The sequence below is a fragment of the Nycticebus coucang genome, chromosome 2 (assembly GCF_027406575.1).
Source record: "Nycticebus coucang isolate mNycCou1 chromosome 2, mNycCou1.pri, whole genome shotgun sequence".
Lineage (NCBI taxonomy): Eukaryota > Metazoa > Chordata > Mammalia > Primates > Lorisidae > Nycticebus > Nycticebus coucang.
Window position 1 is genome coordinate 54,075,722 of NC_069781.1, and position 27,281 is coordinate 54,103,002.

A 27,281-nucleotide genomic window follows, 5' to 3' on the forward strand; every position below is an offset into this window, starting at 1 on the left:
AATCTTCTGGATCCAGACTTTGTATAATAAATCTCCCTAGACTTTGTTAGTGCTGGTCTATCTTTACACAAACCTTTAAGTGTAACTCTGCCTTCACCATTAGCACACTGTGTTATTATGTGCATACTGTTTACTCCACAAAACTGAGCCTGCTGTAACAGTTATTCCTTTCATGTTCCCCTTACTTACAAAGTACTACTGGTCTTATTAGGAATGGACTTGCCTTTTTCCAATCTTTCCAAGACTACCTTACAGCCAAATTATTTTCTCTCTCACACTAAGAAACTGGATTGAAAATTAAGCTGGAAGGTTGAGGCAAGGATAAAAATGGCAGGTGAGCCACTATGTCTGGGTCACAAATATGCAATGGAATGAGTAAGGTAGAATTATTCAGTAATGTAGTGAAATATAAGCTGTCTGAGTGATGGTATGTGACAATGACTGGAAAATATCTATAACATATGTCTTCTCTTAAAGAACAGTTTGTTTTCATGCCTAGCCACCTGTCTATGAAGGTTCTTAGCCACCTTAGTGTCCAATATTAATTTCTAGAGTTCATTTAAACTAATTAGGTCAATTGCCTTAAAAATTCAACATGTAAAAATCCTTTGGAAGATCACCTAAGTATGAAATTATCTAGGTAGGGGATAAAAACTCATAGCATAGGCTTGGTACCCTAGCACAGTGGTTATGGACCAGCCGCATACACTGAAGTTGGAGGGTTTGAACAACAATGACAATTGCAACAAAAAAAGCTGGGCACTGTGGTGGGCGCCTGTAGTCCCAGATACTTAGAAGGCTGAGGAAAGAGAATCACTTGAGCCCAAGAGTTTGAGGTTGCTGTGAGCAGGGATGTTGCAGCACTCTACTGAGGGCAACAGAAGGAGACTCTGTCACAAAAAAAAAAAAAAAAAAAATCATAGCACAGACATGCCAATTTTTACCATAAGTGAAAACAAAATAGTTATGTTGCCCTTTATCTCCTAATTTATCAAGTTCCAAGAGTGGTTGTTGAAAGACAGTGAAGTATGTAGTTTAGAGTTAGACAGGATTTAAACCCACAGTCCATACAACTAAATTATTCTTCCAGAGAAGATGCTTGCATGTCTCTGAGCCTCAGTTTCTTATGTCTCACATGGAGAGGACCATCTCTCAAAATATGCTTGTGTGTGAAGATTTGTTAATAATAAACCAGAAGTGTTGCAGTACAGTGCCTTTCACATGGTACAGTGCCTTTCATATGGTAAACGTATAATTAATGATAATTTTTTAAACCTCTCTCATAATTCTCTATTCCGTGATTATCTTACTATAATAGGTAATATAATAAGTGGTAATTCTAGCACTAACCCTCTAGGAAACTAGTATCTCCTGGTTTCCAAAAGGTCATACTCACATAAGCTATATATTAGAAAAGAGATAATAGGTACGCTTAAATTTAAAGAACCCGCATTAATTTAAAGAACAAAGAATGTTCTTATTCAGAGAACCACAAACTGAAAGAACACAGTATACTGGGCTACCTTCCATGTAACCGGCCTAAGATGATAGCCCATGATAACTGTAGTTATGTTCTCATACATTACACAGCCCATCATCGGTATTTCAAGATGCACTTGCTCAAGGCCCCTGAACATTACTGCATTTGCACTTATCACTGCATGACCCTTAACTGTTGTTTCTGGTGTCTATCTCCAGACTCTCCAAAACAAGAATGCTATAAATTTAGAAAGCATGGCTGGAGGAATCATCCTACAGAAACAGCCTGAAATTTATCAGAAATTATCAATAACCGTACACTAAAATTATCACTTAGATTTATAGATAAATGCTCAGACCTAAATGATCAACAGTATTACTATCAGTAGGAACTGGGACCCAAGCAGCGCAATATTCTTGACATTTCTTACCACTTCTGTAGAGGGCGGATTTTGGTGGAACAACTTTTAAGTTGGTCGAAGATCTTCTCTACCGTCCATCCCTGTGGATATACTGCTCCAAATGTCAGGGGGAATGTGGGAGCCTGACAAGCATACGAAGAAGTGAGAAAGCTAAAGAAACACTTCCTTTGAGACATCTCCCTGCACAGAACTCTGCTCTGTGATCTCAAGACTTCTCTCCCTCTTTGTGTTCTACACTGAGAACTCAGGTATCTGCTCCCCACATGGCAACTCCCGCTCTCCAGAATGAAGGATAAGAGTCAGAGAACAGCTGAAGATCCATCCTCAGGGAAATGAGATTGCCTGAAAGTGGGATGGAAACAGGGGGAAAGGCAGACTATCTAGACTACCCAGTGCAAGGCTCTCATTCCTGCATTTTAGAAGAGAAAGGAGCTAAGTGAACGAGTTGCTAGGACGACCTGCTGTGGGGGAAAGGGGAAGGGGATGGGTGACCTGCGGCTGCTTCTGCTCCTGCCTCTGTCCTTGGCAGCCTTCCATGGGGTCAAAGGCTGTTTGGAGTGTGACCCCAAATTTGTAGAGGATGTTGACACCTTGCTGTCAGAATTGGTACCCCCAGATGTCCCTGACCGAGCTCAGGTGCTTGCACGGCAGAGTAAGGAGATGATCCGTGTAAGCTTCGATGTCTCCCACAGTGACAAGAAACTTCGGGTCCTGGGTGAGGGAAGCTTGAGTCCCTGAGAGTTGAGTAGTTACAGGGAAAAGGGAGGCAGGGAAGAGAACACTGGGTCCATGTCACTTGCTCCACAGATATAATAATTTCCCCACATGGACCCTTCCCCTTCCTCTCCAGCCGTTCAGAAGGTTGTCAGTCTGAGAAAATGGCTGAAGAATGAACTTCATAAACTGGACAATGAAACATGGAAAGGTGAGATCCTGTTTCAATTTTGAAAGTTTGGATAACCCACACAAGTAGCCTAGGAAAATTTGGCTGGAGAAAACAAGTCAAAACAGCTAGAATTGGGGCGGCGCCTGTGGCTCAGTGAGTAGGGCGCCGGCCCCATATGCCGAGGGTGGCGGGTTCAAAGCCAGCCCCGGCCAAACTGCAACAACAACAAAAAAAAAAATAGCCGGGCGTTGTGGCGGGCGCCTGTAGTCCCAGCTACTCGGGAGGCTGAGGCAAGAGAATCGCGTAAGCCCAAGTTAGAGGTTGCTGTGAGCCGTGTGACGCCACGGCACTCTACCGAGGGCGGTACAGTGAGACTCTGTCTCTACAAAAAAAAAAAAAAAAAAAAAAAAAAAAAAAAAACAGCTAGAATTAGTCTACAAAGGAGAGAGTCACCCCTATTTGCTAAGATACCTTCCGTTACTTCTCAGGTGTCTTTATCCTTCAAGGCAAGCTTCTCAAGATCCGCAGAAACCTGGAATCTAAAGTGAAGACATCTCTAAAGAAATTCTCTGAAGTCGGTAATAAAAACTTTCTGTCTATAAACACGGAAATTGTGTGAAGGAAATAGAAAATGAGGGGTGAGAGGAGGAATGTGCTTTCATAATACAGTCCTTTAGAATGAGTGGAGGGGGTGGTGCCTATGGCTCAGGGAATAGGGCACTGGTCCCATATACCAAGGGTGGTGTGTTCGAACCTAGCCCCAGCCAAAACTGCAACAACAAAAACAGCAACAACAACAACAAAATAGAATAAGTGGAAGAGTAGCTGAAAATTTATGGGTAAACAAAGACTTCTTGGGGATAAATATGGTACACTCTAAGTTGATTTTAAGCTCATTAGAACTTTCTGATTCTCTTCTAGCATGTTCTGAAGATTGCAGTGAGTACAGTGCATCTGATGTCTTCAACTTTCAGCCCATATTTTCCTGTCTTCTTTGCTCTATATGGTCCTGTCTCTCCCTGGTTACAATGCAAATCCAATTCTCAGAACTGTAGTTATAGGGGCTATGTAAATAATATCTAACAAAATCTATCTCTAAAACCCACAGAATTTGGAGGTACTCAGTGGCCTCCTAAAAGTATCTTTTACAACCTATTGCCCCAATAAGCGCACAGGCACCATTCCCCCCCCCAAGTTTCCCCTACAAATTTTGACACATAAAGAAACTTAATTGCTAACAGAAGGAGGAATTCACTGTAACGGGAATGCTTGGGTTCTAATCCATACTCAATTTGCGAGCTAAATAACTATCTGCCACAGCCCCCTTGATTATCTTCTCTTTATTAGTTGTGGTTGAAGGTCCCATCCTTGATTGTTGGACCTGTCTTCGGATGACCACCAGGTGCTTCAAAGGAAAATATTGTGGAGGTAACAAAGATTGTGGTGTAGAAGTTTGAGGTCCAGGAACCAAAAAACTGGGTCATGCATCCATTTATCCAAGAAATATCGATGCAGGGCATGACAATGCTACCAATTAAGCAATATAGTGTTGGGCAAATTTGGGGTCAGTATAAAGAATGTATTATAGGACAAATGAAAGGGCTGAAAAATGAAAAGCCTGAACTAAAGGTGGACAAACCTTATCTAGACACAACAAGGGTAAATATTTTGTAGAACGTGGATGTCAAAGAGTAATAAAGATCAGAATAACCTGGGAACAATGATGAAGTAGTGAACAGGAGATATTGTATGGTGCAGATGTACAGTGCATCTTACAATGGGTACAGGTGAAACTTACTAAAGACAGAATACAAATGTCTACATACAATAACTAAGAAAATGCCATGAAGGCTACGTTGAATAGTTTGATGAGAATATTTCAGATTGTGTATGAAACCAGCACATTGTACCCCTTGATTGCACTAATGTACACAGCTATAATTTAACAATAAAAAAAATTCTATTTAAAAGTTTTTTGTATTCTAGATCAAGGTCTAAATTTATTTTTTCTTCAAAATCTCTTCTTTTCTTTCTTTTTTCTTTCATGTATCTCCTGCCAGATGAAGATGTCAGGACAGCTGAGAGTAAAGAGATTTCACTATTTCTGACATTACTGTCAATAACTGCAATACTGGGATCTGTTGTGTTACTGTGAGTTTCCTTCCTACCAAATAAACACTAAGTCAAACATTCCAAAGGCAAAGAAAGCCCAAATTTCTTTGTCCTCTTGAAGAAAAAAGAAAAGGAGGGAAAACTCATTTCAAAATCTGGGATACTATATTGATAGGAATGAAATGGATGGATATTTGATGGGATAATAGTTGGAACATAGGAAATGGAATAGAAGTATCCAGAAAAGGACAAAACACTGTATGATTGTTTTAAAGAATGGTGCTAATGACATTGAAGTTGGGATTCTTTCCTTTTCTATTCTAGACACCATTTTTGTATCTTTCATCGGAGGACTATGAAGGAAGCACGAATTTCACTAAAGGAATATTTGACAAATAAACTTGAACAAATAATGCTAAGGTTAGAAAACAAACAAGCCAACTATATCACAATTGGAAGAGAAAATATATAGACACAGATGAGATCTTCGATTCTCAAGTTTTGAATCATGGTAGAAAACTGTGAAATTAAGCTCTTTTTGTGATCATAAAGTGATAGTATTTTAAAACTGAAGTAGAACTTAAGAGTTTCTACCATGAAGAGCATTATTGGGATCCTGAGACAACGGAAGCAACGAGACGGCAAAGGTTTTTTACCCAGAGTTGTACAAATAGTAACTAATACTGGTATGTTGCAAAGCACATAAAAGATGATATACCTTATGATAATAAAGAATGCATTGTAATTCTCTTCGATGGCTGTAATTAGGACTTTACATTTCTATGGTTGCTTCTTATCTCATTTTTTTTTTTTTTTTGAGACAGTCTCACCTATTGCACTGGATAAAGTGCTATGGTGTCACAGCTCACAGCCACTGCAAACTCTTGGGCTCAAGTAATTCTGTCTCCACTTTCCAAGTAGCTGGGACTACAGGCACCCACCACAAAACCCAGCTATTCTAGAGATGAGGTCTGGCTCTTGCTTGGGCTGGTCTCAAGCCCTGAGCTCCAGCAGTCCACCCACCTCAGCCTCCCAGAGTACTAGGATTTCACACATGAGCCACTGCATTCAACCTGAAAAGTTTCTAATAGGGTTATTTGGGTTGTTTTCTTGCTGATGTGTTGAATTCTTTGTAGGTTCTGATTATCAGACCTTCATCACATCTACAGGATAAGAATATTCTCTCCCATCTGTGAGTTGTCTATTTTCTCTTTTGATTGTATCCTTGGTGATTCAGAAGCTTTTTAATTTGATCAGGTACCATTTATTTATTTTTGCTTCTGCTGTGATTGCTGTTGGGGTCTTCTTTTCAAATCCCCCATACAAGTAATTATGAAGAAGGGGAAAATGAATTGGCAATGGGGAGAAAGATTAAAATATGGTTAGGATTACAGACTCCATTTATTTAGTTTTTAATGGGAAAAAAGAACAAAACATCTTTCCTTTTGCACAAAAATCATTTCCATAAACGTCCTTATTCTTGCTCATTGAGGCAATGGTGACAGCACTGTGGATTAACTCTATTCAGGAATCATTTTGGTGTTTTGGAGAGAAGACGAATTTGAGGGCAGATAAATTTTTGTCACAATTCCAAATTTTTCTCTTCATGGTGTGTGATCTTTGACAAGTCCCTTAAATGGCTCTGAACGTCGAGCTTGTATGTTATAAAATGGAAACAGTAGTCTAAGCGTATCTTGGGGACGAAATACCATTGTGGTGTTTATACTGCAAGGTCACACATCTATATACACTGACCTCAGAAACACAAATGAGATACATACTCTATACTCTTCTCCACACTCTATAATTGGTCTGAGCTTTCAGTGAACTTCTCAAGTCTCACTCCCCTGGGGAGGGATAAAAAGCAATATTAGCACAATATGATAAACGCAATCTCACCTAATAATTTAGGCACTTTTTTTAGGCATTTCTTTTGGAAAAATCATTCTTTCATATTCCTTTCTACTTACCTTCTTCCATCCAGGGTAGCATCTAGGAATGGGGATGTGGGGAGCTGATGTCACCTCAAGGCATGGTGAAATTGAAAGGCCTGCATGGATAGCCTTAGAGAAAAGTTTCTTATAGTAGCTACTGACCAGGAGATATCAAAGCTGTTATGTGTCATCCCAACTAGTTCTAAACCCCTCAAAATAATAAGAAATCATAAAGTTTGAGTAATTCTGGACACTAGACCCTTCTTGAGCCCAGATGAAACAATGTCCTAAACATTGAAATTCAGGCTTGATCCTGAATTCACCTGCACATCTAACCCCAGCATTCAGGAGAAACCACTTGGATCTTCCTCTCCCCATGGGAACTAATATTTTCTTAGGAGTACTTATTAGCCAATCCTTCCATGCTAACACATTCTTCACATAGAGTTGTCCATACTTGGTTATGGAAATACCCTGTTTCGCCAAAAATAAGACATCCTCTGGAAATAAGACTTACTTACAGGAAAGATAAGATGTCCCCTGAAAATAAGACCTAGTGCATCTTTGGGAGCACACCTTAAAATAAGACACTGTCTTATTTTTGGGGAAACAGGGTAGTATTGCAAACTTGGAATACCCCCTTGGAATTCACTAAAGGAAGCAAGGCAAGAGCTTATATTTCCATATTATGTCTATTATATGTCCCTTTCTGGAATCTTACCCTAGGAATAAGAGGCAATGACATATACCTTCTTCTACTACCCAACCTGTTTCATTCGGAATTCGGAATTCCCATAATCATTCCAATACAATTGGCTTTCCAATTGGTCCATTTGCTGTCAGATAGAGATTCCTTCTAAGTCTTCCAAATCTTTCAGGCTACCCAATAATTTAAATTTTATGACTGTTTCTAAAAGATAAGTAGAAAATAGGTAGAGTAATTGGCTTATAATAATGGACTAAACATAGAGAGGTGGGTGTCTCCACTTAGTTCACATGTTAAAAATCTGAAATATAGTAATTATTTTGCCTATGATTACTATACTGCCTAGAAAGATAATTTATAACATGACCAAAAATCAAGTAATGGGTTCCTAATCTCAGATTACAGTCAAGAATGTGACTAACTTCATTTGACAACAAAAGAATAAACTGGTTCTTCAAATTTTGTGCCTTATTAGTATATGACCCATATTAAAAGGCCAAATGCTACAAAATAACTGATTCTAGACTTTACAAGTGGATTCTCTGATGGCTAGTATTATAGTTTAAAAAAAAACTGCCGTGAATATTTCGTCTGTGTAAGACCACAATGAGTATATATTCCCACATATATGAATACAAATATGGTATCAAATTATGAATGCCTGTGCTACTGTGTATTTGCTGAACTATTTTAAGCAAAGAGATCATGTATCTATTCTGAAGATTTATTCTGACTATAAATCATATACTCTACTGTCAATCCAAACCAAATACCAGCATAATCTATAATTTGAGTTGTAGCCTATTGTCTCCTAGACTCAAGTATTATAATATAATTACTATATTATTAATTTCTAGACAATTTTTCCCAAAGTTCATATTTTACATTTATGAAATTGGAAGATCTCACAATAATGGTGGTTATATTCTTATATGTTAAACATCTCATTAGTACTTCCAGAATGTTCCCACTAAAAGTTCCCAAATACTATTCAATTTTTACTATTTATTAGTTAGCTACTATTTCTAAACTTTTGGATCTAGATTTTGTATAATAAATCTCCCTACATTTTGTTAGTGCTGGTCTGTCTGTCCATAAACCTCTAAATTTACCTCTGCCTTCACCATTTGAACAGTGTTATTATGTGCTTACTGTTTACAAGACTGAAACTGCTTTAATAGTTATTCCATTTATGTTCTTCTAATTACAAGTACTACTGGTCTTATTAGGAATTGACTTGCTTCTTTCCAATCTTTCTAAGACTACCTTCAAATTATTTTTTCTCTCTCACTCTAAGAATCTGGATTGAAAATTAAGCTGGAAGGGTGAGGCAAGGATAAAAATGGCAGATGAGCCACTAAGTCTGGGTCACAAAATGTGCAATGGAATGAATAAGGTAGAATTACTCAGTAATGTGGAGAATTCTCTTTAAGCTGTCAGAGTAAAGATACATGTAAATGACTTGGAAATATCTATAATGTATGTCTTCTCTTAAAGAACAGTTTGTCCTCATACCTGGCCACCTGTGAAATTTCTTAGCCACCTTAGTATCCAATATTGATTTCTAGAGTTCATTTAAAATAATTAGCTCAATTGCCTTAAAACTTCAGCATGTAAAAATCCTTTGGAGGATCACCTAAATTGAGATTATCTAGAGAAGGGATAAAAAAATCATAGCACAGAGATGCCAATTTTAATCATAAATCAAATCAAAATAGTTACGTTGCCCCTTATCTCTTAATGTATCAAGTTCCAAGAGTGGTTGTTGAGAGGCAGCAAAGCTTGTAGTTTGGAGTCAGACAGAATTTGAACCCACAGTCCATACAACTAAATGATTCTTCCAGAGAAGATACTTGCATGTCTCTGAGCCTCAGTTTCTTATTTTGAGAGGACCATCTCTCAAAATACGCTTGTGTGTGAGGATTTGTAGATAATCCATCGGAAGTGTTGCAGTACAGTGTCTTTCACATGGTAAACGTATAATTAATGATAATTCTTTAAACCCCTCTCATAATTTTCCAGTCCATGATTATCTCATATTTTCCATCTAAATTCTACCCTAACCCTCTAGGAAACTAGCATCTCCTGGTTTCCAGAAGGTTGCACTCATAAGAAATATATTAGAACAGGGGTAATGGGTGCTATAAATTCTGTAAGGCAGCCTGCATTAATTCAAAGAACAAAGAATGTTCTTAGTCAGAGGACCACAAACTGAAGGAGGAACACAGTATACTGGGCTACCTTCCATGTAACCGGCCTAAGACGATAGCCCATGGTAACTGTAGTTATGTTCTCATACATTACACAGCCCATCATCAGTATTTCAAGATGCACTTGCTCAAGGCCCCTGAACATTACTGCATTCCCACTTATCACTGCATGACCCTCAACTGTTGTTTCTGGTGTCTATCTCCAGACTCTCCAAAACAAGAATGCTATAAGTTTAGAAAGCATGGCTGGAGGAATCATCCTACAGAAACAGCCTGAAATTTATCAGAAATTATCAATAACCGTACATTAAAATTATCACTTAGATTTATAGATAAATGCTCAGACCTAAATGATCAACAGTATTACTATCAGTAGGAACTGGGACCCAAGCAGCGCAATATTCTTGACATTTCTTACCACTTCTGTAGAGGGTGGATTTTAGTGGAACAACTTTTAAGTTGGTCGAAGATCTTCTCTACCATCCATCCCTGTGGATATACTGCTCAAAATGTCAGGGGGAATGTGGGAGCCTGACAAGCATACAAAGAAGTGAGAAAGCTAAAGAAACACTTCCTTTGAGACATCTCCCTGCACAGAACTCTGCTCTGTGATCTCAAGACTTCTCTCCCTCTTTGTGTTCTACACTGAGAACTCAGGTATCTGCTCCCCACATGGCAACTCCCGCTCTCCAGAATGAAGGATAAGAGTCAGAGAACAGCTGAAGATCCATCCTCAGGGAAATGAGATTGCCTGAAAGTGGGGTGGAAACAGGGGGAAAGGCAGACTATCTAGACTACCCAGTGCAAGGCTCTCATTCCTGCATTTTAGAAGAGAAAGGAGCTAAGTGAACGAGTTGCTAGGACGACCTGCTGTGGGGGAAAGGGGAAGGGGATGGGTGACCTGCGGCTGCTTCTGCTCCTGCCTCTGTCCTTGGCAGCCTTCCATGGGGTCAAAGGCTGTTTGGAGTGTGACCCCAAATTTGTAGAGGATGTTGACACCTTGCTGTCAGAATTGGTACCCCCAGATGTCCCTGACCGAGCTCAGGTGCTTGCACGGCAGAGTAAGGAGATGATCCGTGTAAGCTTCGATGTCTCCCACAGTGACAAGAAACTTCGGGTCCTGGGTGAGGGAAGCTTGAGTGCCTGAGAGTTGAGTAGTTACAGGGAAAAGGGAGGCAGGGAAAAGAACACTGGGTCCATGTCACTTGCTCCACAGATATAATAATTTCCCCACATGGACTCTTTCCCTTCCTCTCCAGCCGTTCAGAAGGTTGTCAGTCTGAGAAAATGGCTGAAGAATGAACTTCATAAACTGGACAATGAAACATGGAAAGGTGAGATCCTGTTTCAATTTTGAAAGTTTGGGATAACCCATACAAGTAGCCTAGGAAAATTTGGCTGGAGAAAACAAGCCAAAACAGCTAGAATTAGTCTACAAAGGAGAGAGTCACCCCTATTTGCTAAGATGCCTTTCATTACTTCTCAGGTGTCTTTATCCTTCAAGGCAAGCTTCTCAAGATCCGCAGAAACCTGGAATCTAAAGTGAAGACATCATTAAGGAACTTCTCTGAAGTGGGTAATAAAAACTTTCTGTCTGTAAACATGGAAATTGTGTGAAGGAAATAGAAAATGAGGGGTGAGAGGACGAATGTGCTTTCACAATACAGTCCTTTAGAATGAGTGGAGGGGTAGCTGCAAATTAATGGGTAAACAAAGACTTCTTGGGGATAAATACGGTACACTCTAAGTTGATTTTAAGCTCATTAGAACTTTCTGCTTCTCTTCTAGCATGTTCTGAAGATTGCAGTGAGTACAGTGCATTTGATATCTTCAACTTTCAGCCCGTATTTTCCTATCTCCTTTGCTCTATATGGTCCTGTCTCTCTCCTGTCACAATAAGAATCCAATTCTCAGAACTGTAGTTACAAGGGCTATGTCAGTAATATGTACTAAAATCTATCCCTGACTCTCACAGATTTTGGAGGTACTCAGTGGCCTTCTAAACTATCCTTTACAACCTATTGCCCCGATAGACACACAGGTTCCATTTTTTCCACAATTTTCCTCAGGGATTTGATAACTTTTCTTAAATCAAGAAACTTAATTGCTAAGGGAAGAAGGAATTCACTGTAATGGGAATGCTTGGTTTTAATCCATACTCGATTTGTGAGCTAAATAACTGTCTGCCACAGCCCCCTTGATTATCTTCTCTTTATTAGTTGTGGTTGAAGGTCCCATCCTTGATTGTTGGACCTGTCTTCGGATGACCACCAGGTGCTTCAAAGGAGAATATTGTGGAGGTAACAAAGATTGTGGTGTAGAAGTTTGAGGTCCAGAAACCAAAAAACTGGGTCATGCATCCATTTATCCAAGAAATATTGATCGAGTCCCTTCCAGGCAGGTCATGACAATGCTACCAAATAAGCAATATAGTGTTGGGCAAATTTGTGTCCAGTATAAGGAATGTGTTACAGGGCCAATGGAAGGGCTGAGAAATGAAAAGCATGAACTAAAAGTGGACAAACCTTGTCTAGATGCAACAAGGGTAAATGTTCTGTAGAACCTAGACATCAAAGAGTAATAAAGATCAGAATAACCTGGGAACAATGATGAAGTAGTGAACAGGAGCTATTGTATAGAGTTAAAAGACTCTTCTAGATCAAGGTCCAAATTTATTTTTTTCTTCAAAACTCTCTTCTTTCTCTTTTTTCTTTCATGTATCTCCTGCCAGATGAAGATGTCAGGATGGCTGAGAGTAAAGAGATTTCACTATTTCTGACATTACTGTCAATAATTGTTATGCTGGGATGTCTTGTCTTGCTGTGAGTTTTCTTCCCTCCAAATAAACACTAAGTCAAACATTCTTTGGGCAAAGAGAAAGCCCAAATTTCCTCCTCCTTTGGATGAAAAAAGAAAAGGAAGGGAGAGTTATTTCAAAATCTGAGCTATGATATTGGTAGGAATGAAATGAATAGAAGTTTGATAGGGTAATAGTTGAAACATAAGGAAATGGAGTAGAAGTATCCAGAAAAGGAGAAAACACTGCATGATTGTTTTAAAGAATGGGGCTACTGACATTGAAGTTGGGACTCTTGTCTTTCCCTATTCTAGACATTATATTTGTGTTCTTCATCGGATGAATATGCTGGTGGTACGAAAGTCACTAAAGGAATATTTGAAGGATAAAGTTGAAGACATACTGCGAAGGATAGATGGGAAAGAGCACTCTGTCACAATCCCAAGAGCAAATATATCCACGCAGACAGGAAATCTTCGATTCTAAGTTCTGAATCATGGTAGAAAACTGTGAAATTAAGCTCTTTTGTGATCATAAAGTCACAGTATTTTAAAACTGAAACAGAACCCAGAGTTTCTATCATGAAGAGTCTATTTGAGATCCTGAGGCAATGGAAGCAACAAGAGGGCGACGGATTTTTACCCCGAGTTGTACCAATGCACATAAAAGATGATACACCATGTGATAATAAAGAATGCATCGTTAGTAATTCTCATCAATGGCTGTAATCAGGACAACTTTACATTTCTGTGGTGCTTTTAATTTTTTTCTTTGGTAGTGTTGCCATATTTATCCCTGGGTTAATGTGGACAATTTTCCTTGATAATATGTAGCATTTTATTTTCATCATTATGTCTCACACACATGGAATGGACATGCAAATAAAATATGTTCCTGAGCAGCTGAGGTTTATTTACCCCAATCATTCCCCCCCAAATCTATATTCTAAGACCACAATTATAGATGAAATTTTTTGCAATTAAGAAATTATGACTACTTCTGCATGTTGATTTTGACACAAATATTTTGTTGGAATTATTTTAATTCATTCTTTTTGGGGATTATATAAAACACTATTTTTTGGGGGGCACAATAATTATTCCAACAGTCCTCTATTGATAGACACTTCCTTTTTTCATGTCACTGTGAATAATGCTGCAGTAAATATCTGTAGACATATCCCTACTTACTAAACTTTTATTTATACGAGCTAATGTTACTGTCAAGATACTGGAAGTGAAAGTTAAGTTCTTTGAAATGTAATGAATGTGACATAAATATTATAATAATGTACATGTACCAGTGACAATCAGTAGTCCATGTTTCCCACATCTCTACCAGCGATCAGTTGTACAGCTCTTTTATGGTTTGCAGTCTGATAAGTATGATCGTTAATTTACTTTTCTCTACTAGTGAGTCAGGATTTTTTATATATTATTCATTGACATTGGAACTGGCTGAATAGGGAGTTGTTTATTCATACACTCTGCTAATTTGGGGTCAAGAGGTTTTTTGTTAATTTAAAAGTGGTCTTTCCATAAGATAGACATTAACTTGATTTTTGCAAGTGTAAATATACATTTTTCCAACTCTATCTTTGGTCAATTGAATATTTAAAGCCTTATTATAGCCATCTATATGTCCACCCCCCTTTCTACTTCCATTTTGAGTTCTTTATCACCTATATAACCAAAATAATGATTAATTTTGAATACTCATCTCATATTGAGCCATGTAACAAACTTGTTTTACTGATCATTTTTTACTTAATTTTATCTTCATGTTTCCTGCAGGTTTTCTTAAGTTCAAAATATTAAGGGGTTACAGATGTTCTTGTTACATAGATAACTTGTACAATGCTAATTCAGGCCTTTTAGTGTGTTCATCACCAGGAAACTGTTCATTGCCCCCAATAGGTAAGTTTTCATCCCTCACTCCCCTCCCAACCTCCTCAGTTTCTAAAGGCCCTTACATCTCTTTGTTCCTGTATATGCCCATCATTTAGCTCCCACTTATTTGTGAGAACATGTGGTGATTTTCTATTCCTGAGGTACTTCCCATAGGGTACTGGTCTCCTGCTCCATCTTACTTTTTTCCTTTTTATGGTTGAGTAGTACTTCATAATGTGTGTGTGTACAGTAGAACTTCTATAAGTACTGTAAGTACTATGTATATGTTTGTGTGTGTATATATGTGTGTATATGCGAACTGGTCAAAATATGGAGGTGGTCAACATAAGGAACTAGACCTATAGTACTGATATGTACATGTAATGAACGTCTGATCTATTAAAATTAAGTCAAGAGGTGATCAGTGTAAGGAGGTGATCAACTATGGAGGTTTTACTGATGTGTGTGTGTGTGTGTGTGCGTGTGTATGTATATGGAGGTTGTATCAGTAAAACTTCCATAGTATATATATACACAGATACACACCACTGTTCTTTATCCATTTATGAATTGATAGGACTGAGGTTGCTTCCACACGCTTGCAATTGTGTGTTGTACAGCAATAAACATTCAAATGTCTTTTTGATGAAATGGTTGTTTTTTCCCCTACCCCCGACCCCCGCTTTGCGTAGATGCCCAGTAGAAAGATTACTGGATCAAATGATAGGGCTACATTTATTTCATTGAAGAATCTCTATTCTGTTATCCATAGAGGTTGTACTAACTTGAAGCCCCGCTAACAGTGTACAAGCATTCCTTTCTCTCCGCATCCTTGATAGCATCTATTGGTTTTTGACTTGTTAATAATGGCCATTCTGACATAAGGTGGCACCTTTGTGGTTTTAATTTGTACTTCTGATGATTAGTGACATTGAGCATTCTATCATGTTTGCCAGTCATTTATCTACCTTTCAAAAAAAAAAAAAACAAAAAACTTTTGTTCATGTCTTTTACCCACTTTTTGATGGGGTTGTCTTTTTCTCATTTATTTATTCATCTTTGTAGATTCTATTAGTCCTTTCTCAGGTGTAGAGTTTGTGAATACTATCTCTCATTCTGTACGTGGTCTATTTATTCTGTTGATTACCTCCTTTGCTATGCAGAACCCTCTAAATTTAAGTCTCATTAATTTATTTTTGTTGATGGCGTATTTCTTTTATTTTTAATTCTTATAGGTACATAATAGTACATCTTTGTACAGACATGCATACAGTATACGGAGGCATACAGTAAGAATTAATCAAGTCAGGGTAATTGGGGTATCCATCAACTCAGGCATTTGTCATTTCTTTGCATTAGAAACAGTCCAATTCTGCTATTTTAGTTAAAGTCTACCCTAACTTATTGTTGATTATAGTCACCTTATTGTGCTTAGAGTGCTTTCAAATATTGTTCATGCTATCTAATTATATTTTGCACCTGTTAACCACCCCTATTTTGTGCTCTCCTCCTCACTACCCTTCCCACACTCTTGTGACTATCATTCTACTCTATGTCTCTGTGAGATCAATTTTTTCCCTAATATTTAGCTCCTTTATATGAGTGAGAACATGTGAGATTTGTCTTTCTGTGTTTGGCTCGTTTCACTTAACATAATGTTCTTCCATTGTATCCACATTGTTGCTGACGGCAAGATTTCATTCTTTTTGTGCCTATGTAATATCCATTGTCCATTATACAGACCACAATTTCTTTATCCATTCAGCTGTTATTGGACACTTAGGTTGATTCCAAATATTGCCTATTGTAAATAGTGCTGCAGTAAACATAGGAGGACAGATTCTTTAAATATACTTAATTCTCGTCCTTTGGATAGAGTAGAGCCAGCAATGGGATTTCTGGATCACATAATTGCTCTATTTTTAGTTTCTTGAGTAACATTAGTGGTTGCACTAATTTACTTTCTCATCAAGTGCACAAAGGTTCTCCCTTTCACCACATCGTCACCAGCATTTATCATCACTTGTCTTTTTGATACAAACCATTTTAACTGGGGTGAGACAATATCTTATTATAGTTTTGATGCCCATTTCTCTGACCGCTAAAGACCTTGAACATTTTTTCATATACCTATAGTACACTTGTATGTCTTCTTTTGTGAAATGTCTATTAAAATTCTTTGTCCATTTTTATAATGAAATTATTTAATTTTTTTCCTATTGAGTTGTTAGAGCTTTTCACATACACTAGTTATTAATCCCTGTAAATACTTTCCACATTCTGTGGGTTGTTTCTTCACTTGTTAACTGATCCTTTGACTGTACAGAAGCTTTTTAGCTCGATGTCATCTCATTTGTACAACTTTATTTTGGTTGCCTATGCTTTGAATGTATTACTCAAGGATTTTCTTTCCCAGACCAATGTCCTGAAATGTTTCCTCAATGTTTTATTTTAGTAGTTTTATAGTTTCAGGTCTTACATTTAAGAATTTATTTTTATTTTATTTGTGTATAAGGTAAGAGATAAGTGTATAGTTTCATTTTTCTGCATCTGGATATCCAGCATTTCCAGAACCATTTATTCAAGTGACTGGCCTTACCCCACTATATGTTCTTGGCACCTTTACTGCAAAAAGAATTCATGATGTATGAATTTATTTCTGCATTCTCTAGTCTGTTGCATTTTTAATTTTATTAAATCATAACTGTGTATATTAATGCATTTATGAGGTACAATGTGATTTTATATATAATTTGGAATGCTTATATCAAAGTGGTTAATATAAGCTTCACCTCACTTATTTGTTAAGACATTTATACTCTTAATAGTTTTGACATATACCCTTGCATTGTGCACAATAGGTGAGGTCTCACCAATTACCCTTCCTCCACCCAACCTTCCCCCTCCTCTCCCCTCCCTTCTTCCTCCTCTTCTGTCCTTCATTCTGGACTATAGTTGTGTTTTATCATCCATATCAAAGTGTGAGTGATTATATATTGGTTTCATAATAGTATTCAGAACATTGGATACTTTTTCTTCCATTCTTGATATACTGTACTAAGAAGAAAATGTTCCAGCTCCATCCAGGTAAACATAAAGTCTCCATCATTTTTTTTTTTTTTATTTGCAGCTTCTGGCCAGGGCTGGGTTTGAACCCACCACCTCTGGCATATGGGGCCAACACCCTACTCCTTTGAGCCACAGGCACTGCTGCCTGGCTATATATATATATATATATATTTTTTTTTTTTTTTTTTTTTTTTTTTTTTTTTTAAAGAGACAGGGTCTTCCATGTGCTCAGGCTGGTCTTGAACCTGTGAGCTCAGGCAATCCACTCACCTTGGCTTCCCAGAGTGCAAGGATTATAGGTGTGAGCCACCATGCCCAGCCCCTGTTGCATTGTTTTATGTGTCTGTTTTTATGCAATTACCATGTTGTTTTGGTTGCTAAAGCTTTGTAATATAATTTGAAATCAGATAATGTGTATAGTTTTCTTCTTTTTGCTTAGGCTAACTTTGGCTATTCTGAGTCTTTTGTGGTACCATATAAATTTTAGAACTATTGTTCTATTTTTGTGAAGAATGTCATTAATATTTTGATGAGGAGTGCATTGTATCTGTTGACTGCACTGGATAGTATTGACATTGTAATACTATAATTTTTCCAATTCCTAAGCATGAAACACCTTTCCATTTTATGTGTTTTCTTCAATTTCTTTCATCAATGTTTACAGTTTTCATTGTGAGATCTTTCACTTCTTTGGTTAACTTTGCCACTTGTTTTGTTTTTACTTAGAGCAGTGGCTCTCAACCTTCCTAATGCCACAATGTATTTTCATTGTTACAAAGGGGTCGCAACCCACAGGTTGAGAACCACTGATGTAGAGATATTTTATTCATAGCTTTATATTATTTACTCCTGGCCTATGGAAATGCTACTTATTTTTTATGGTAATTTTGTACCCTGCAATATTACTGAGTTGATCAGTTCTGATCGTTAGGTTTCTCTACATGTCAGAAAGTATCTGTAAACAAGGATAATTTGACTTCTTCCTTTCCAATTTCCTTCCTTTCCTTTCTTTCTCTTCTCAGATTGCTCTAGCTAGAATTTCCAATACTATATTGAATACCAATGGTGAACATAGGCATCCGTGTCTTGTTCCAGATCTTGGAAGAACTTTCAGATTTTCCTCAGTGAATATATACTAGCTGTAGGTCTGTCATAGATCATGTTGAAGTAGTTTTTTTTTTTTTTAATGTAGGCACTTACTGCTATAAAATGTCCTCTTAGTATCCCTTTTTTTCTGTGTCGAACATTTGTTGTGCTGCATTTTAATTTTCATTTGTTTTGAGATTTTTTTTAAAATGTTCTTCTTAAACCTGCATGGACCCACTTGCTATACAAAAGCACATGCTTAATTTCCATGTGCATGCATTTTTTAAAAAATGTTCCTTTTGTTACTGATTTCTGGTTTTATTCAGGTCAGAGAAAATATTTGGTATAATTTCTTTCCTTTTTTGTATTATTAAGACTTGATTTGTGGCTTAACATATGATCTATCCTAGGGAATGGACCATGAACATGAAGAGAAGGACGTGTCTTCCACAAGTATGGGATGAAACATTCTATAAATATTTACCCATTTTGTCTCAGTGAAGATTATGTCCAAAGTTTGCCTGTTGATTTTCTGTCTGAGTGATCTGTCCAGTGCTGAAAATGTAGTGTAGAAGTCTTCAATGCTTATTGTATTGGGGTCTCTCTCTCTCTCTCTTTAGGTCTGATATTTGTTTCCAACATCTGAGTGCTTTAGTGTTGGGTGCATATATATTTATAGTGTTAATTCCTTTTGCTGAACTAACTACTTATATCACCTTTTTGTTTTGTTTTACAGTTTTTATCTTGGCATCTATTTTATGTGTTAAAAGTATAACTACTCCTCCTGTCTTTTGGTTTCCAATTGTTTGGAATATCTTTCTCCATCCTATGGTTTTTCATCCTCTGTGTGTCTTTTTAGGTGAATGGGCTTCCTGTAGACAATACAGTTTCCAAAGGGATATTGTTCTATAGATTTCTTTTTTCATCATTTCCTTTCATTGTTTTGAAATCAAAATGAGACTGTCTTCATAAAATTAGGGAGAATTCCTTTCAGCTCAGTGTTATGGAATTATTTCTTTAGGTTAGGTACAGTTCTTTGTGAGTCTAGAATAAAACTGCTGTGAATCTGCCAGGTCCCGGGCTGCTTATTTGTGAGAGATTTTTTTTTTTTTTTTTAATTTCTGATTCAATTTCTCTCCTAGTGATTGTTCTACTCAGAATATTTTACTTACCTTGATTCGGGTTTGGGATTTTGTGTGTTTTCAAGAATTTATCCATTTCCTCTAGGTTTTCCAGTTTGTGTGTGTAGATGATATGATTGTATTAACAGATAATATTCTCTAGTTCTGTGCTATTTTCTGTAATGTCTCGCTCTCTCTTTTTGTTTTGTGATTGAACTTATTTGAGTCATTTCTCTTTACTTTCTGGTTATGCTGACTAGTGATTTACTGATTTTATCTTCCCAAATAAACAATTTTTTGTTTTGTTGGTCCTTTTTGTTTGTTTTCAGTTCCCAGTTTCTTTAGTTCTACTATGAGCTTTTCTATTTCTTTTCTACTGATGGTTTGGGGTTTGGTTTGTTTTCTTCTTTTTTTCTAGTTCCTAAAGATATTACATTAATCCGTGGTTTCTGATCATCCTGTCTTATTGATAGCAGCATTTAAGGTTACTTATTGCCTCCTTAGGACTGTTTTTGTTGTATCCCATAGATTTTAACATCTTATGTCCCCTTTGTCATACTGTTCAAGGAATCTTTTGATTTCAATATTAATTTCATCATTGACTCAAGGATCGTTTGGCAACAGGTTGCTTAGTTTCAGTGACTTGGTATGGCTTGCAGAGTTTTTCTTAGAATTATTTCCAGTTCCGTTCCACTGTGGTCTAAGAAGATAAAAGTATACTTTTGAACCTTTTGATTTTGTTGAGACACTTTTGGTGGCCTAACATATGATCAGTTTTGGGAAATGTCCAGTATGCTGATGAGAAGAGTGTATATTCAGTAGGTTTTCGATAGAACATTCTGAAAATGTCTGTTAGGTCTATCTGTTATAGAGCCCCATTTAAGTCAGGTGTTTATCAATTTTCTGCTTTGATGATCTGTCCAGTTCTGTAAGTGGGGTATTGAAGTCTCCAAAAATTGTGATGCTGCTGTTTACTCATTGCTTAAGGCTAGCACATTTTGTTTCCTGAATATGGGAGCTCCTATACCAGTATATATGTTGTATCTTCTTATTGAACTGTTCCTTTTAATATAAAATAACCATCTTTGTCTTTTTTTAATATTGCTGAATTATGGTCCATTTTATCTGATATGAGAATGGCAACACTTGCTTGCTTTTAGTTTCTATGAGCATGGAATATTTTATTGAATGCCTTTCCTTTAAGTCTGTGGGAGTACTTGCAAGTTGTTGTTGTTTTGAGACATAATTCACTTAGGTTGTATTTTATATTTTCCACTATTTATACAAGTTACTTTGCTTGTTTTCTAGTATACCTGCAAGAACTTCTAAGATATTGCTAAATGATAATCTATGCAATTATTAATCTTAAAAGAATGAGAACCTAATCACTGCCTAAGTCTCTAAACTGCAAATATTGGAAAAGTTAACACATTAAGTGTCTCAAAAAATGTAAATTATTATATTGGAATTATTTGGGAAAAACAGAAAATATATTTGAACATTCATTACAATTGGTTTTTTAGAGTTAAGAAATCTAGTTTCATGGAAAATAATTCTGATGTACAAGTATCTTTAGATAATATAATTGCCTTTGTAAGATCAAATCTTAAAATCTTTCATGAATTAGTTACAATATTTCAAAATAAACTAGACACATTCTTATCAATAATATGGTTTCTGTGTCTCCTTAGTACTAGAATATATACAAAATTGTCAGGAACTAGGAAAAAAGTGAAAAATAAGGAAGAAGCACCCATGGAACTACCAAAATTAAAGAAAAATAAATTTTTCACCCTTCAACTCTGTTAATGATTTCCTTATGTCTCTTTGTGGTATGTGATTTTATGTAACAGTCAGATAATGGATATAAGTAGCAAAAGTACAGGAAAAATATAAACAGATATTAATATTTCAATTAAATATTCACAGTAGAATAAAGCAAGTTTTGTTGTTTAAAAAGCAAAAGGAACTGTGTGCTGTATAGAAAAAGAGTAAACTAAAAGTGAATGAAAGATAAAGAAATTTAAATAAAAGTTGCCAAGATCTTTGAAACACACACACACACACAAAGTTCTCATCCACATTAAACACATTTTTTATTTTATTTATTTTTTGTTCTGAGACAGTCTCACTTTGTCACCTTGGTTAGAGCACTGTGGTGTCATAGCTCACAGCACCCTCAAACTCCTGGGCGTAATTAATTCTCTTGCCTCTGCCTCCCAAGTAGCCGGGATTAGAGTCATCCACCACAATGCCTGGCTATTTTTAGAGATGAGGTCTCTCTCTGGTTCAGGTTGCTCTCAAACTTGTGAGCTCAGGCAATTTACTCGCCTCGGCCTCCCAAGTGCTGGAATTGCAGGGATAAGCCACTGCAACCAGTCCCTTGAACACATTGTTTTTTAAAAGATATACTTAAAAAAATAAAAATGAAGTAAAGATAACTTCATATTTTGTTATGAAATATTTGAGTATGGCTCATAGAGAATGAAAATGGAATGTATAATGTCCATATTTTCAAAGAGAAAAAGAGAAGATAAATAAAATTTCATTAATACAACAGAAGCAGATAGGAAAAATAAGCAAAATATAGAAAAGAAGAAAATAACAATGAAAAATGTATAAATAAAACAAATTCATCAATCAGAAGATGAATGACTAGTTTGCAAATTTAAAAAACTAATCATAACCTACTTATGTGAGATAAACCTAAAACAATGTAACAAACTAAATGTTAAAATAAAAGAATACCTAGCAAAATATATCCAAAATAAAGAATGAATTATATAATTGATATCAGAAAATAATTTAAACCAGAGCCCATCAAGAATAATAAAGAAGACATAATAAAATTCTCCCATCTATATCTGGTGCTTGGTTCTATTGTTAAACAGGCAATCTAGGAGGAAAGTAAGTTTAATAGAAAAGTTCCAACTTCAGTTTAGAAAACACTAAGTATGGATTCTTTGGGGGTATCAAAAATGATATTACTTCAGTGTTTTGATTTGCATATGCATACATAGCAAAAAGATCCAAGCTAATGAAACACCATTCAAAGACACTATGCCACAATAAACAAAAAAGCTGAAAATACAACTGAGAGCAGCCAAGTAGAGATGAAGACCGAGGACAGAATACTAAAGAACCAACATTATGATAAAAGTAAAATACAATTCTAAGTGGGCTGGGAGGGGCATCCATCGATATACTATTTTATTAAGATACTTACGATATGAAAATACTCCAAATTCCAAACTGATCTATCAAACTTATTCTTAAAAGGTTTTATTTGAGATGCTGACTTTGGGTTGAAGTTCCATCAGCTTTGGACTACATTTTTAAAATAGATGATTATTCTGTCTGCACAATTTACTAAAATCGCTTTACAAATCTAGAATCCTAACTTTACCACTTCTAGAATCACCAGTATGAGGAGAAGATTTTTTACTTTTCATTTATGTGCTTACAATACAATAAAATGAAGGTGATCTAATTAAACTATGTATTTATCTAATAGAAAATAGGAAAGGTCATGTGCTATTTCTATTTTCCAGAGGTAAACATAATACAAAATTAATTGCTTGCAATCCTAATTTAAGCTTAAGCTAACAGTTAAGATAACAAGGCTATGTAAAATCACTTGCTTGTTAGAAACAACCAAAACCTTGTTTATCGTTTATAAACAATAAACCTAATTTATTGTTTATAGCAATAAATTAATAATTCAGATCACTGCATTGCTAGAAGAATTATATTCTATGAACTAAAACATACCCATAGGCCCTAATGTCAACCCTATACAAAACTTAGATCTAGCATTTCTGTAGCATTTAACGTATACAAATCATTAGAGGAAGGTATTACTCTGATAGTCTTAGAATTTAGCACTGATGGAAGAAATTTTAAGACCCCCATTACACTTGAGGCTACATTTTTAAGAATCAGTATTCTCCAAGATGTCTTTTGTTGTTACTTTTTGTTTCTCATATATAGGAGAAAACAGATAGATGTGAGGTTTCACTCAGATTATTCTGAGTAAAAATTCAATAATTCATTCCATCTAGAGATAAACTAAAATATGCTAGCCTATCTAATTAAGGTGCTCAGAAACATAAGTTCCTAGAACATAAAAATAAAAGTTATGGATAAAACAAAAGCTAAATTAATACTGGGAAGTTTCTTAATTTCCAATTGTTTTTTCTCATCTTAATCTCCTACATTCTGATTCAAAGACGTTTGTCTTCTTTCATCTTAGCTTATAGTTTCTCTTTTTTTCCCTACCTCCTGACCTGCAGACATAGAGCATTCTTTCATCATTTACCTCCAATCTTATTTTTTTCTTCCTCTTTCTCAATAGGTTTTCACTCTCACTGTCTATTACCATAATTAAAGGCACTTCATCCTGTATCCACTTCTATCAACCCAGCTGTCTATGCCAAACTTCTCACAAAAGTATCCTATTTCCCATAACTATTTCTTCATTTCCATTCTTCCCTCAATTCACCACAATCTGCCGTCACCTTTTTCACCATCATATGGAGATTTGTGTCTCTTAAGGTCACCAGTGATCTCTTAGTTGTTATTTTCAGAATTTTCTTTATTCCCAAAGTCACTTCTAAAGTATCCTAGTGATATACTGGCACATTTTGTTCTCATGTTTGTAATTTTTTATTTTTCAAACCATGCTTTAGTTGCTTTTGGGAACTCTTCTCCTGCCTACCTATTAAATACTAGATACCAGAGAACATTCCACATCTTTTCTCACTTTACACCTGGAGGAATCTCGTCCACTTATGTAATTTAAACTACCACCTAATAATTATACTTCCAAATTCTTAGGCTTAAGTTTGCACACACTCCAAGGTCCTCAACCTTCATTTCTGAATACTAGATACATCCATTTAGACAGACAGTACTAACCTAACATCTTAAACAATTTCTGATTTTATAAAATTTATCCTAATTCAGGTTGCCCTTCAGTTCTCATGAAGAAAATATGCGCTGAATATACATTATGCAAAAGGCATTTTTCCAAGTATTTTCAAAATTATCTCCCCAAGAAACCTGCAAACTTATTTAAGCCCTTTTATAATGAGAAAACTGAGGCTCAGTGCATTTAATGAATTCTTCCAATCCCCCTAAGTCACAAGTGGTAGAGCCAGGATTCAAACTCCAAATCTTAAGTTTATCTACCTGCTAGCACTGGCATAAATTATCCAGAAGGTAGATATCTCAATAAATTATGTAGTCCTCTTTCTTTATCTTCTATCCTGACCAGTTGCTATTCAATTAGTATTGGTTTTTACTCCTCAATATTTCTTACGTCTTCCCTGCTACGGCCACCGTTGAGGTCCCCCCTCCTCTCCAAAGCTGCTGCAAGGCTCTCCTAATTAGTCTTTGTGAGCCCAGCCTCTCGAGGAGACAAATCCATCCTTCCTTTTGCACTTAGAATGATCAACCTTGAAACACAAATCATTATTAAACCCTTGATTAAAATACTCCATTGTCTCCTCCACACCTGAAAGAGAAGTATAATCTCTTCTCTATAACATTTTATGTGCATTAAATTTTACCAGCATTTTTTACATAATTCAACTTTTGGGTGATTGCCTTCCCAGGCCTAACTCTCTACTTGTGAGTTTGCCAAACAAACTAGGTTTTAATTTTTCTTTTTATTCTTAGACAATACTTGCTACATTCTCCCCTGTCTTGATTGCCTGATAATCTTACTTAGCCTTAAAAATTATTGTCCTTCAAAACTCACATGTATGGTCATATAGATTTTCCTGACATGGTTAGAATTAGTCACCCATAACCTTTGGAAACCACTACAATTCACATGCTTCTATAAAGTTCTTTTAACAGATGCTTATCATTATTGTTTTTGCATATCTACTTTCTAGACATGAACTAATTAGGGATAGGGCCTATGCCATGTTTATCTTTATATTCTCAGCATCTAGCAATGGGACTTTCCATCAGCTTAAATGTCACTTCCTCAAGGAAGTTTTCCCTGAATCCCCATATTAAGCTAGCACTTCAGATTACACTGGTTATGGCCAATTTTTTGGCTTTATAGGAATTAAGAGATTATATATGCTAGAAATTAATGTGTATCTCCAAGAGGTCAGAAATTATGTTTGCTATTTGTTCATAAATGAGATGCACCTATCACCAGAGCTCTGAAATGCCTGGCACATATAAGATGAATAGTAGGTGAATGAAAGTATGAATATGTAAATGAACGCGATGATGAATTATTCCATTTGAAATTAAGTACACTCCAGACATTCTTCCTACCACCACTTATATTTTGTCTATCATATCGTCCACAGTAGCCTGTCCTGATCTTTAAAATCCTATGAACCGTGACAGCCAGCATTGATATAAAATAAGCACTATAAGCACTGAGTTTCCAAATCAAGCACACAGGTTCCATAGTGTTTCATAGTTCAAGGGCACCTGTGGGAAGTTCTCAGCATCTCCACTTGTGCCTCAGGGGAGGTTGGTATACTCTGCCCTTCCAGCTTGCCTCTAATTGGACCAGAAAACCCGATATAAATCTAGAAATTATTAATATCTCAGTGATCAAAAGTCTAAATTCATATTCCCTCCAAGTAACCTTAATTATAGGGAAAGGGTGGGAATTGTGAAAGAGGCAGAGGAACATTGGTATTTATGAACCTAATGGTCTTATAATCAATAAACACAGGAGGTTATGAGTCTTTGTCTAATTTCATGATGCATATTTTTATTTTTCAATGGACCTAGAGATAGGTTAGAAAGCAAGAGTAGGTGAAAGGACAACAACTAAAGTGAAAATCAGAGAAAATATCTCAAGAATTGCAAAAGGACACTTCGTGCTCCACTTCATCTGAAGGAGTCTGCCTAACTCAAAGTCCTCGGGTTTGAATTTCCAGACCTGGAACTGCTAAATTTCCAGGGTAATTTTATGCTTAGGTGCCCATCTTCCTCTTAAAGAAGACAAAATGAATAGATAAATAAAACTTTTTTCAATCAAAGGACAGAATCAGCAAATAGGCATGTTTGGACAATTACAGAGCTTTCTGTGAGGGAATATTCTTGACACTTAAACCTTTACCTAATGAGGCACCTTTACCGCTTGGTCCATCTGCTGATGAGGTGACCCTTCATGATTTCTGCTGAAAGTACTAATAAGCACAGGCTCTTCAGGATTCAGAATTCATGTTTTCCCTTTCATCCACACTCTCTTTATCTTACTAATAGTGTCAGAAAATGTTCAACAAGGTTTTCTAGTGAATAAAATACTTCCTGATTTTACGTTTGGTGCTTTGGAAATCTATGTGAGTAAGACTTTCAAGCTAACAAGACATCATTTATTAAGTTTTTGTTCTTTAACTCATAAACTTGGTCTGGCTTATGAAAATAGTCCAAAGAAAGTTCAAAGAAAAGGGTGAAAAGTATCACACATAGAGTTTGTGATACAGTGCTTATTAACACATACTGAAACTTGCCTAGAAACGAACTGTGTTTCCTTCAAGAAAATGCAAAGGGAAATTATAGTCATTATCTCTGGGTGGTATAAGTTACA

General features: G+C 36.3%; 2 protein-coding genes across 2 annotated transcripts; both read left to right on the plus strand.

Moving 5' to 3' along the window:
• Positions 1-2,384: 2,384 nt before the first annotated feature.
• Positions 2,385-5,371, plus strand: IZUMO3 (IZUMO family member 3). Its single transcript, XM_053606164.1, has 7 exons — positions 2,385-2,616; positions 2,752-2,826; positions 3,276-3,365; positions 3,709-3,726; positions 4,135-4,215; positions 4,848-4,938; positions 5,224-5,371. The coding sequence occupies exons 1-7, from the start codon at positions 2,385-2,387 to the stop codon at positions 5,369-5,371; spliced, it is 735 nt and encodes a 244-aa protein (XP_053462139.1).
• A 5,270-nt stretch (positions 5,372-10,641) lies between these two features.
• Positions 10,642-13,032, plus strand: LOC128596599 (izumo sperm-egg fusion protein 3-like). Its single transcript, XM_053606171.1, has 7 exons — positions 10,642-10,873; positions 11,009-11,083; positions 11,236-11,325; positions 11,538-11,555; positions 11,969-12,049; positions 12,481-12,571; positions 12,861-13,032. Exons 1-7 carry the CDS (start codon positions 10,642-10,644, stop codon positions 13,030-13,032), a joined length of 759 nt encoding a protein of 252 aa, XP_053462146.1.
• The last annotated feature ends 14,249 nt before the right edge of the window (positions 13,033-27,281 follow it).

Bases quoted from the DNA above. Each gene is read 5' to 3' on its own strand.
- IZUMO3 (XM_053606164.1), top strand. From the start codon at position 2,385: ATGGGTGACCTGCGGCTGCTTCTGCTCCTGCCTCTGTCCTTGGCAGCC. The intron at 2,827-3,275 runs GTGAGATCCTGT...GTTACTTCTCAG, and splicing joins GGACAATGAAACATGGAAAG to GTGTCTTTATCCTTCAAGGC. The intron at 4,939-5,223 runs GTGAGTTTCCTT...TTTCTATTCTAG, and splicing joins CTGGGATCTGTTGTGTTACT to ACACCATTTTTGTATCTTTC.
- LOC128596599 (XM_053606171.1), top strand. From the start codon at position 10,642: ATGGGTGACCTGCGGCTGCTTCTGCTCCTGCCTCTGTCCTTGGCAGCC. The intron at 10,874-11,008 runs GTGAGGGAAGCT...CTTCCTCTCCAG, and splicing joins CAAGAAACTTCGGGTCCTGG to CCGTTCAGAAGGTTGTCAGT. The intron at 11,084-11,235 runs GTGAGATCCTGT...ATTACTTCTCAG, and splicing joins GGACAATGAAACATGGAAAG to GTGTCTTTATCCTTCAAGGC.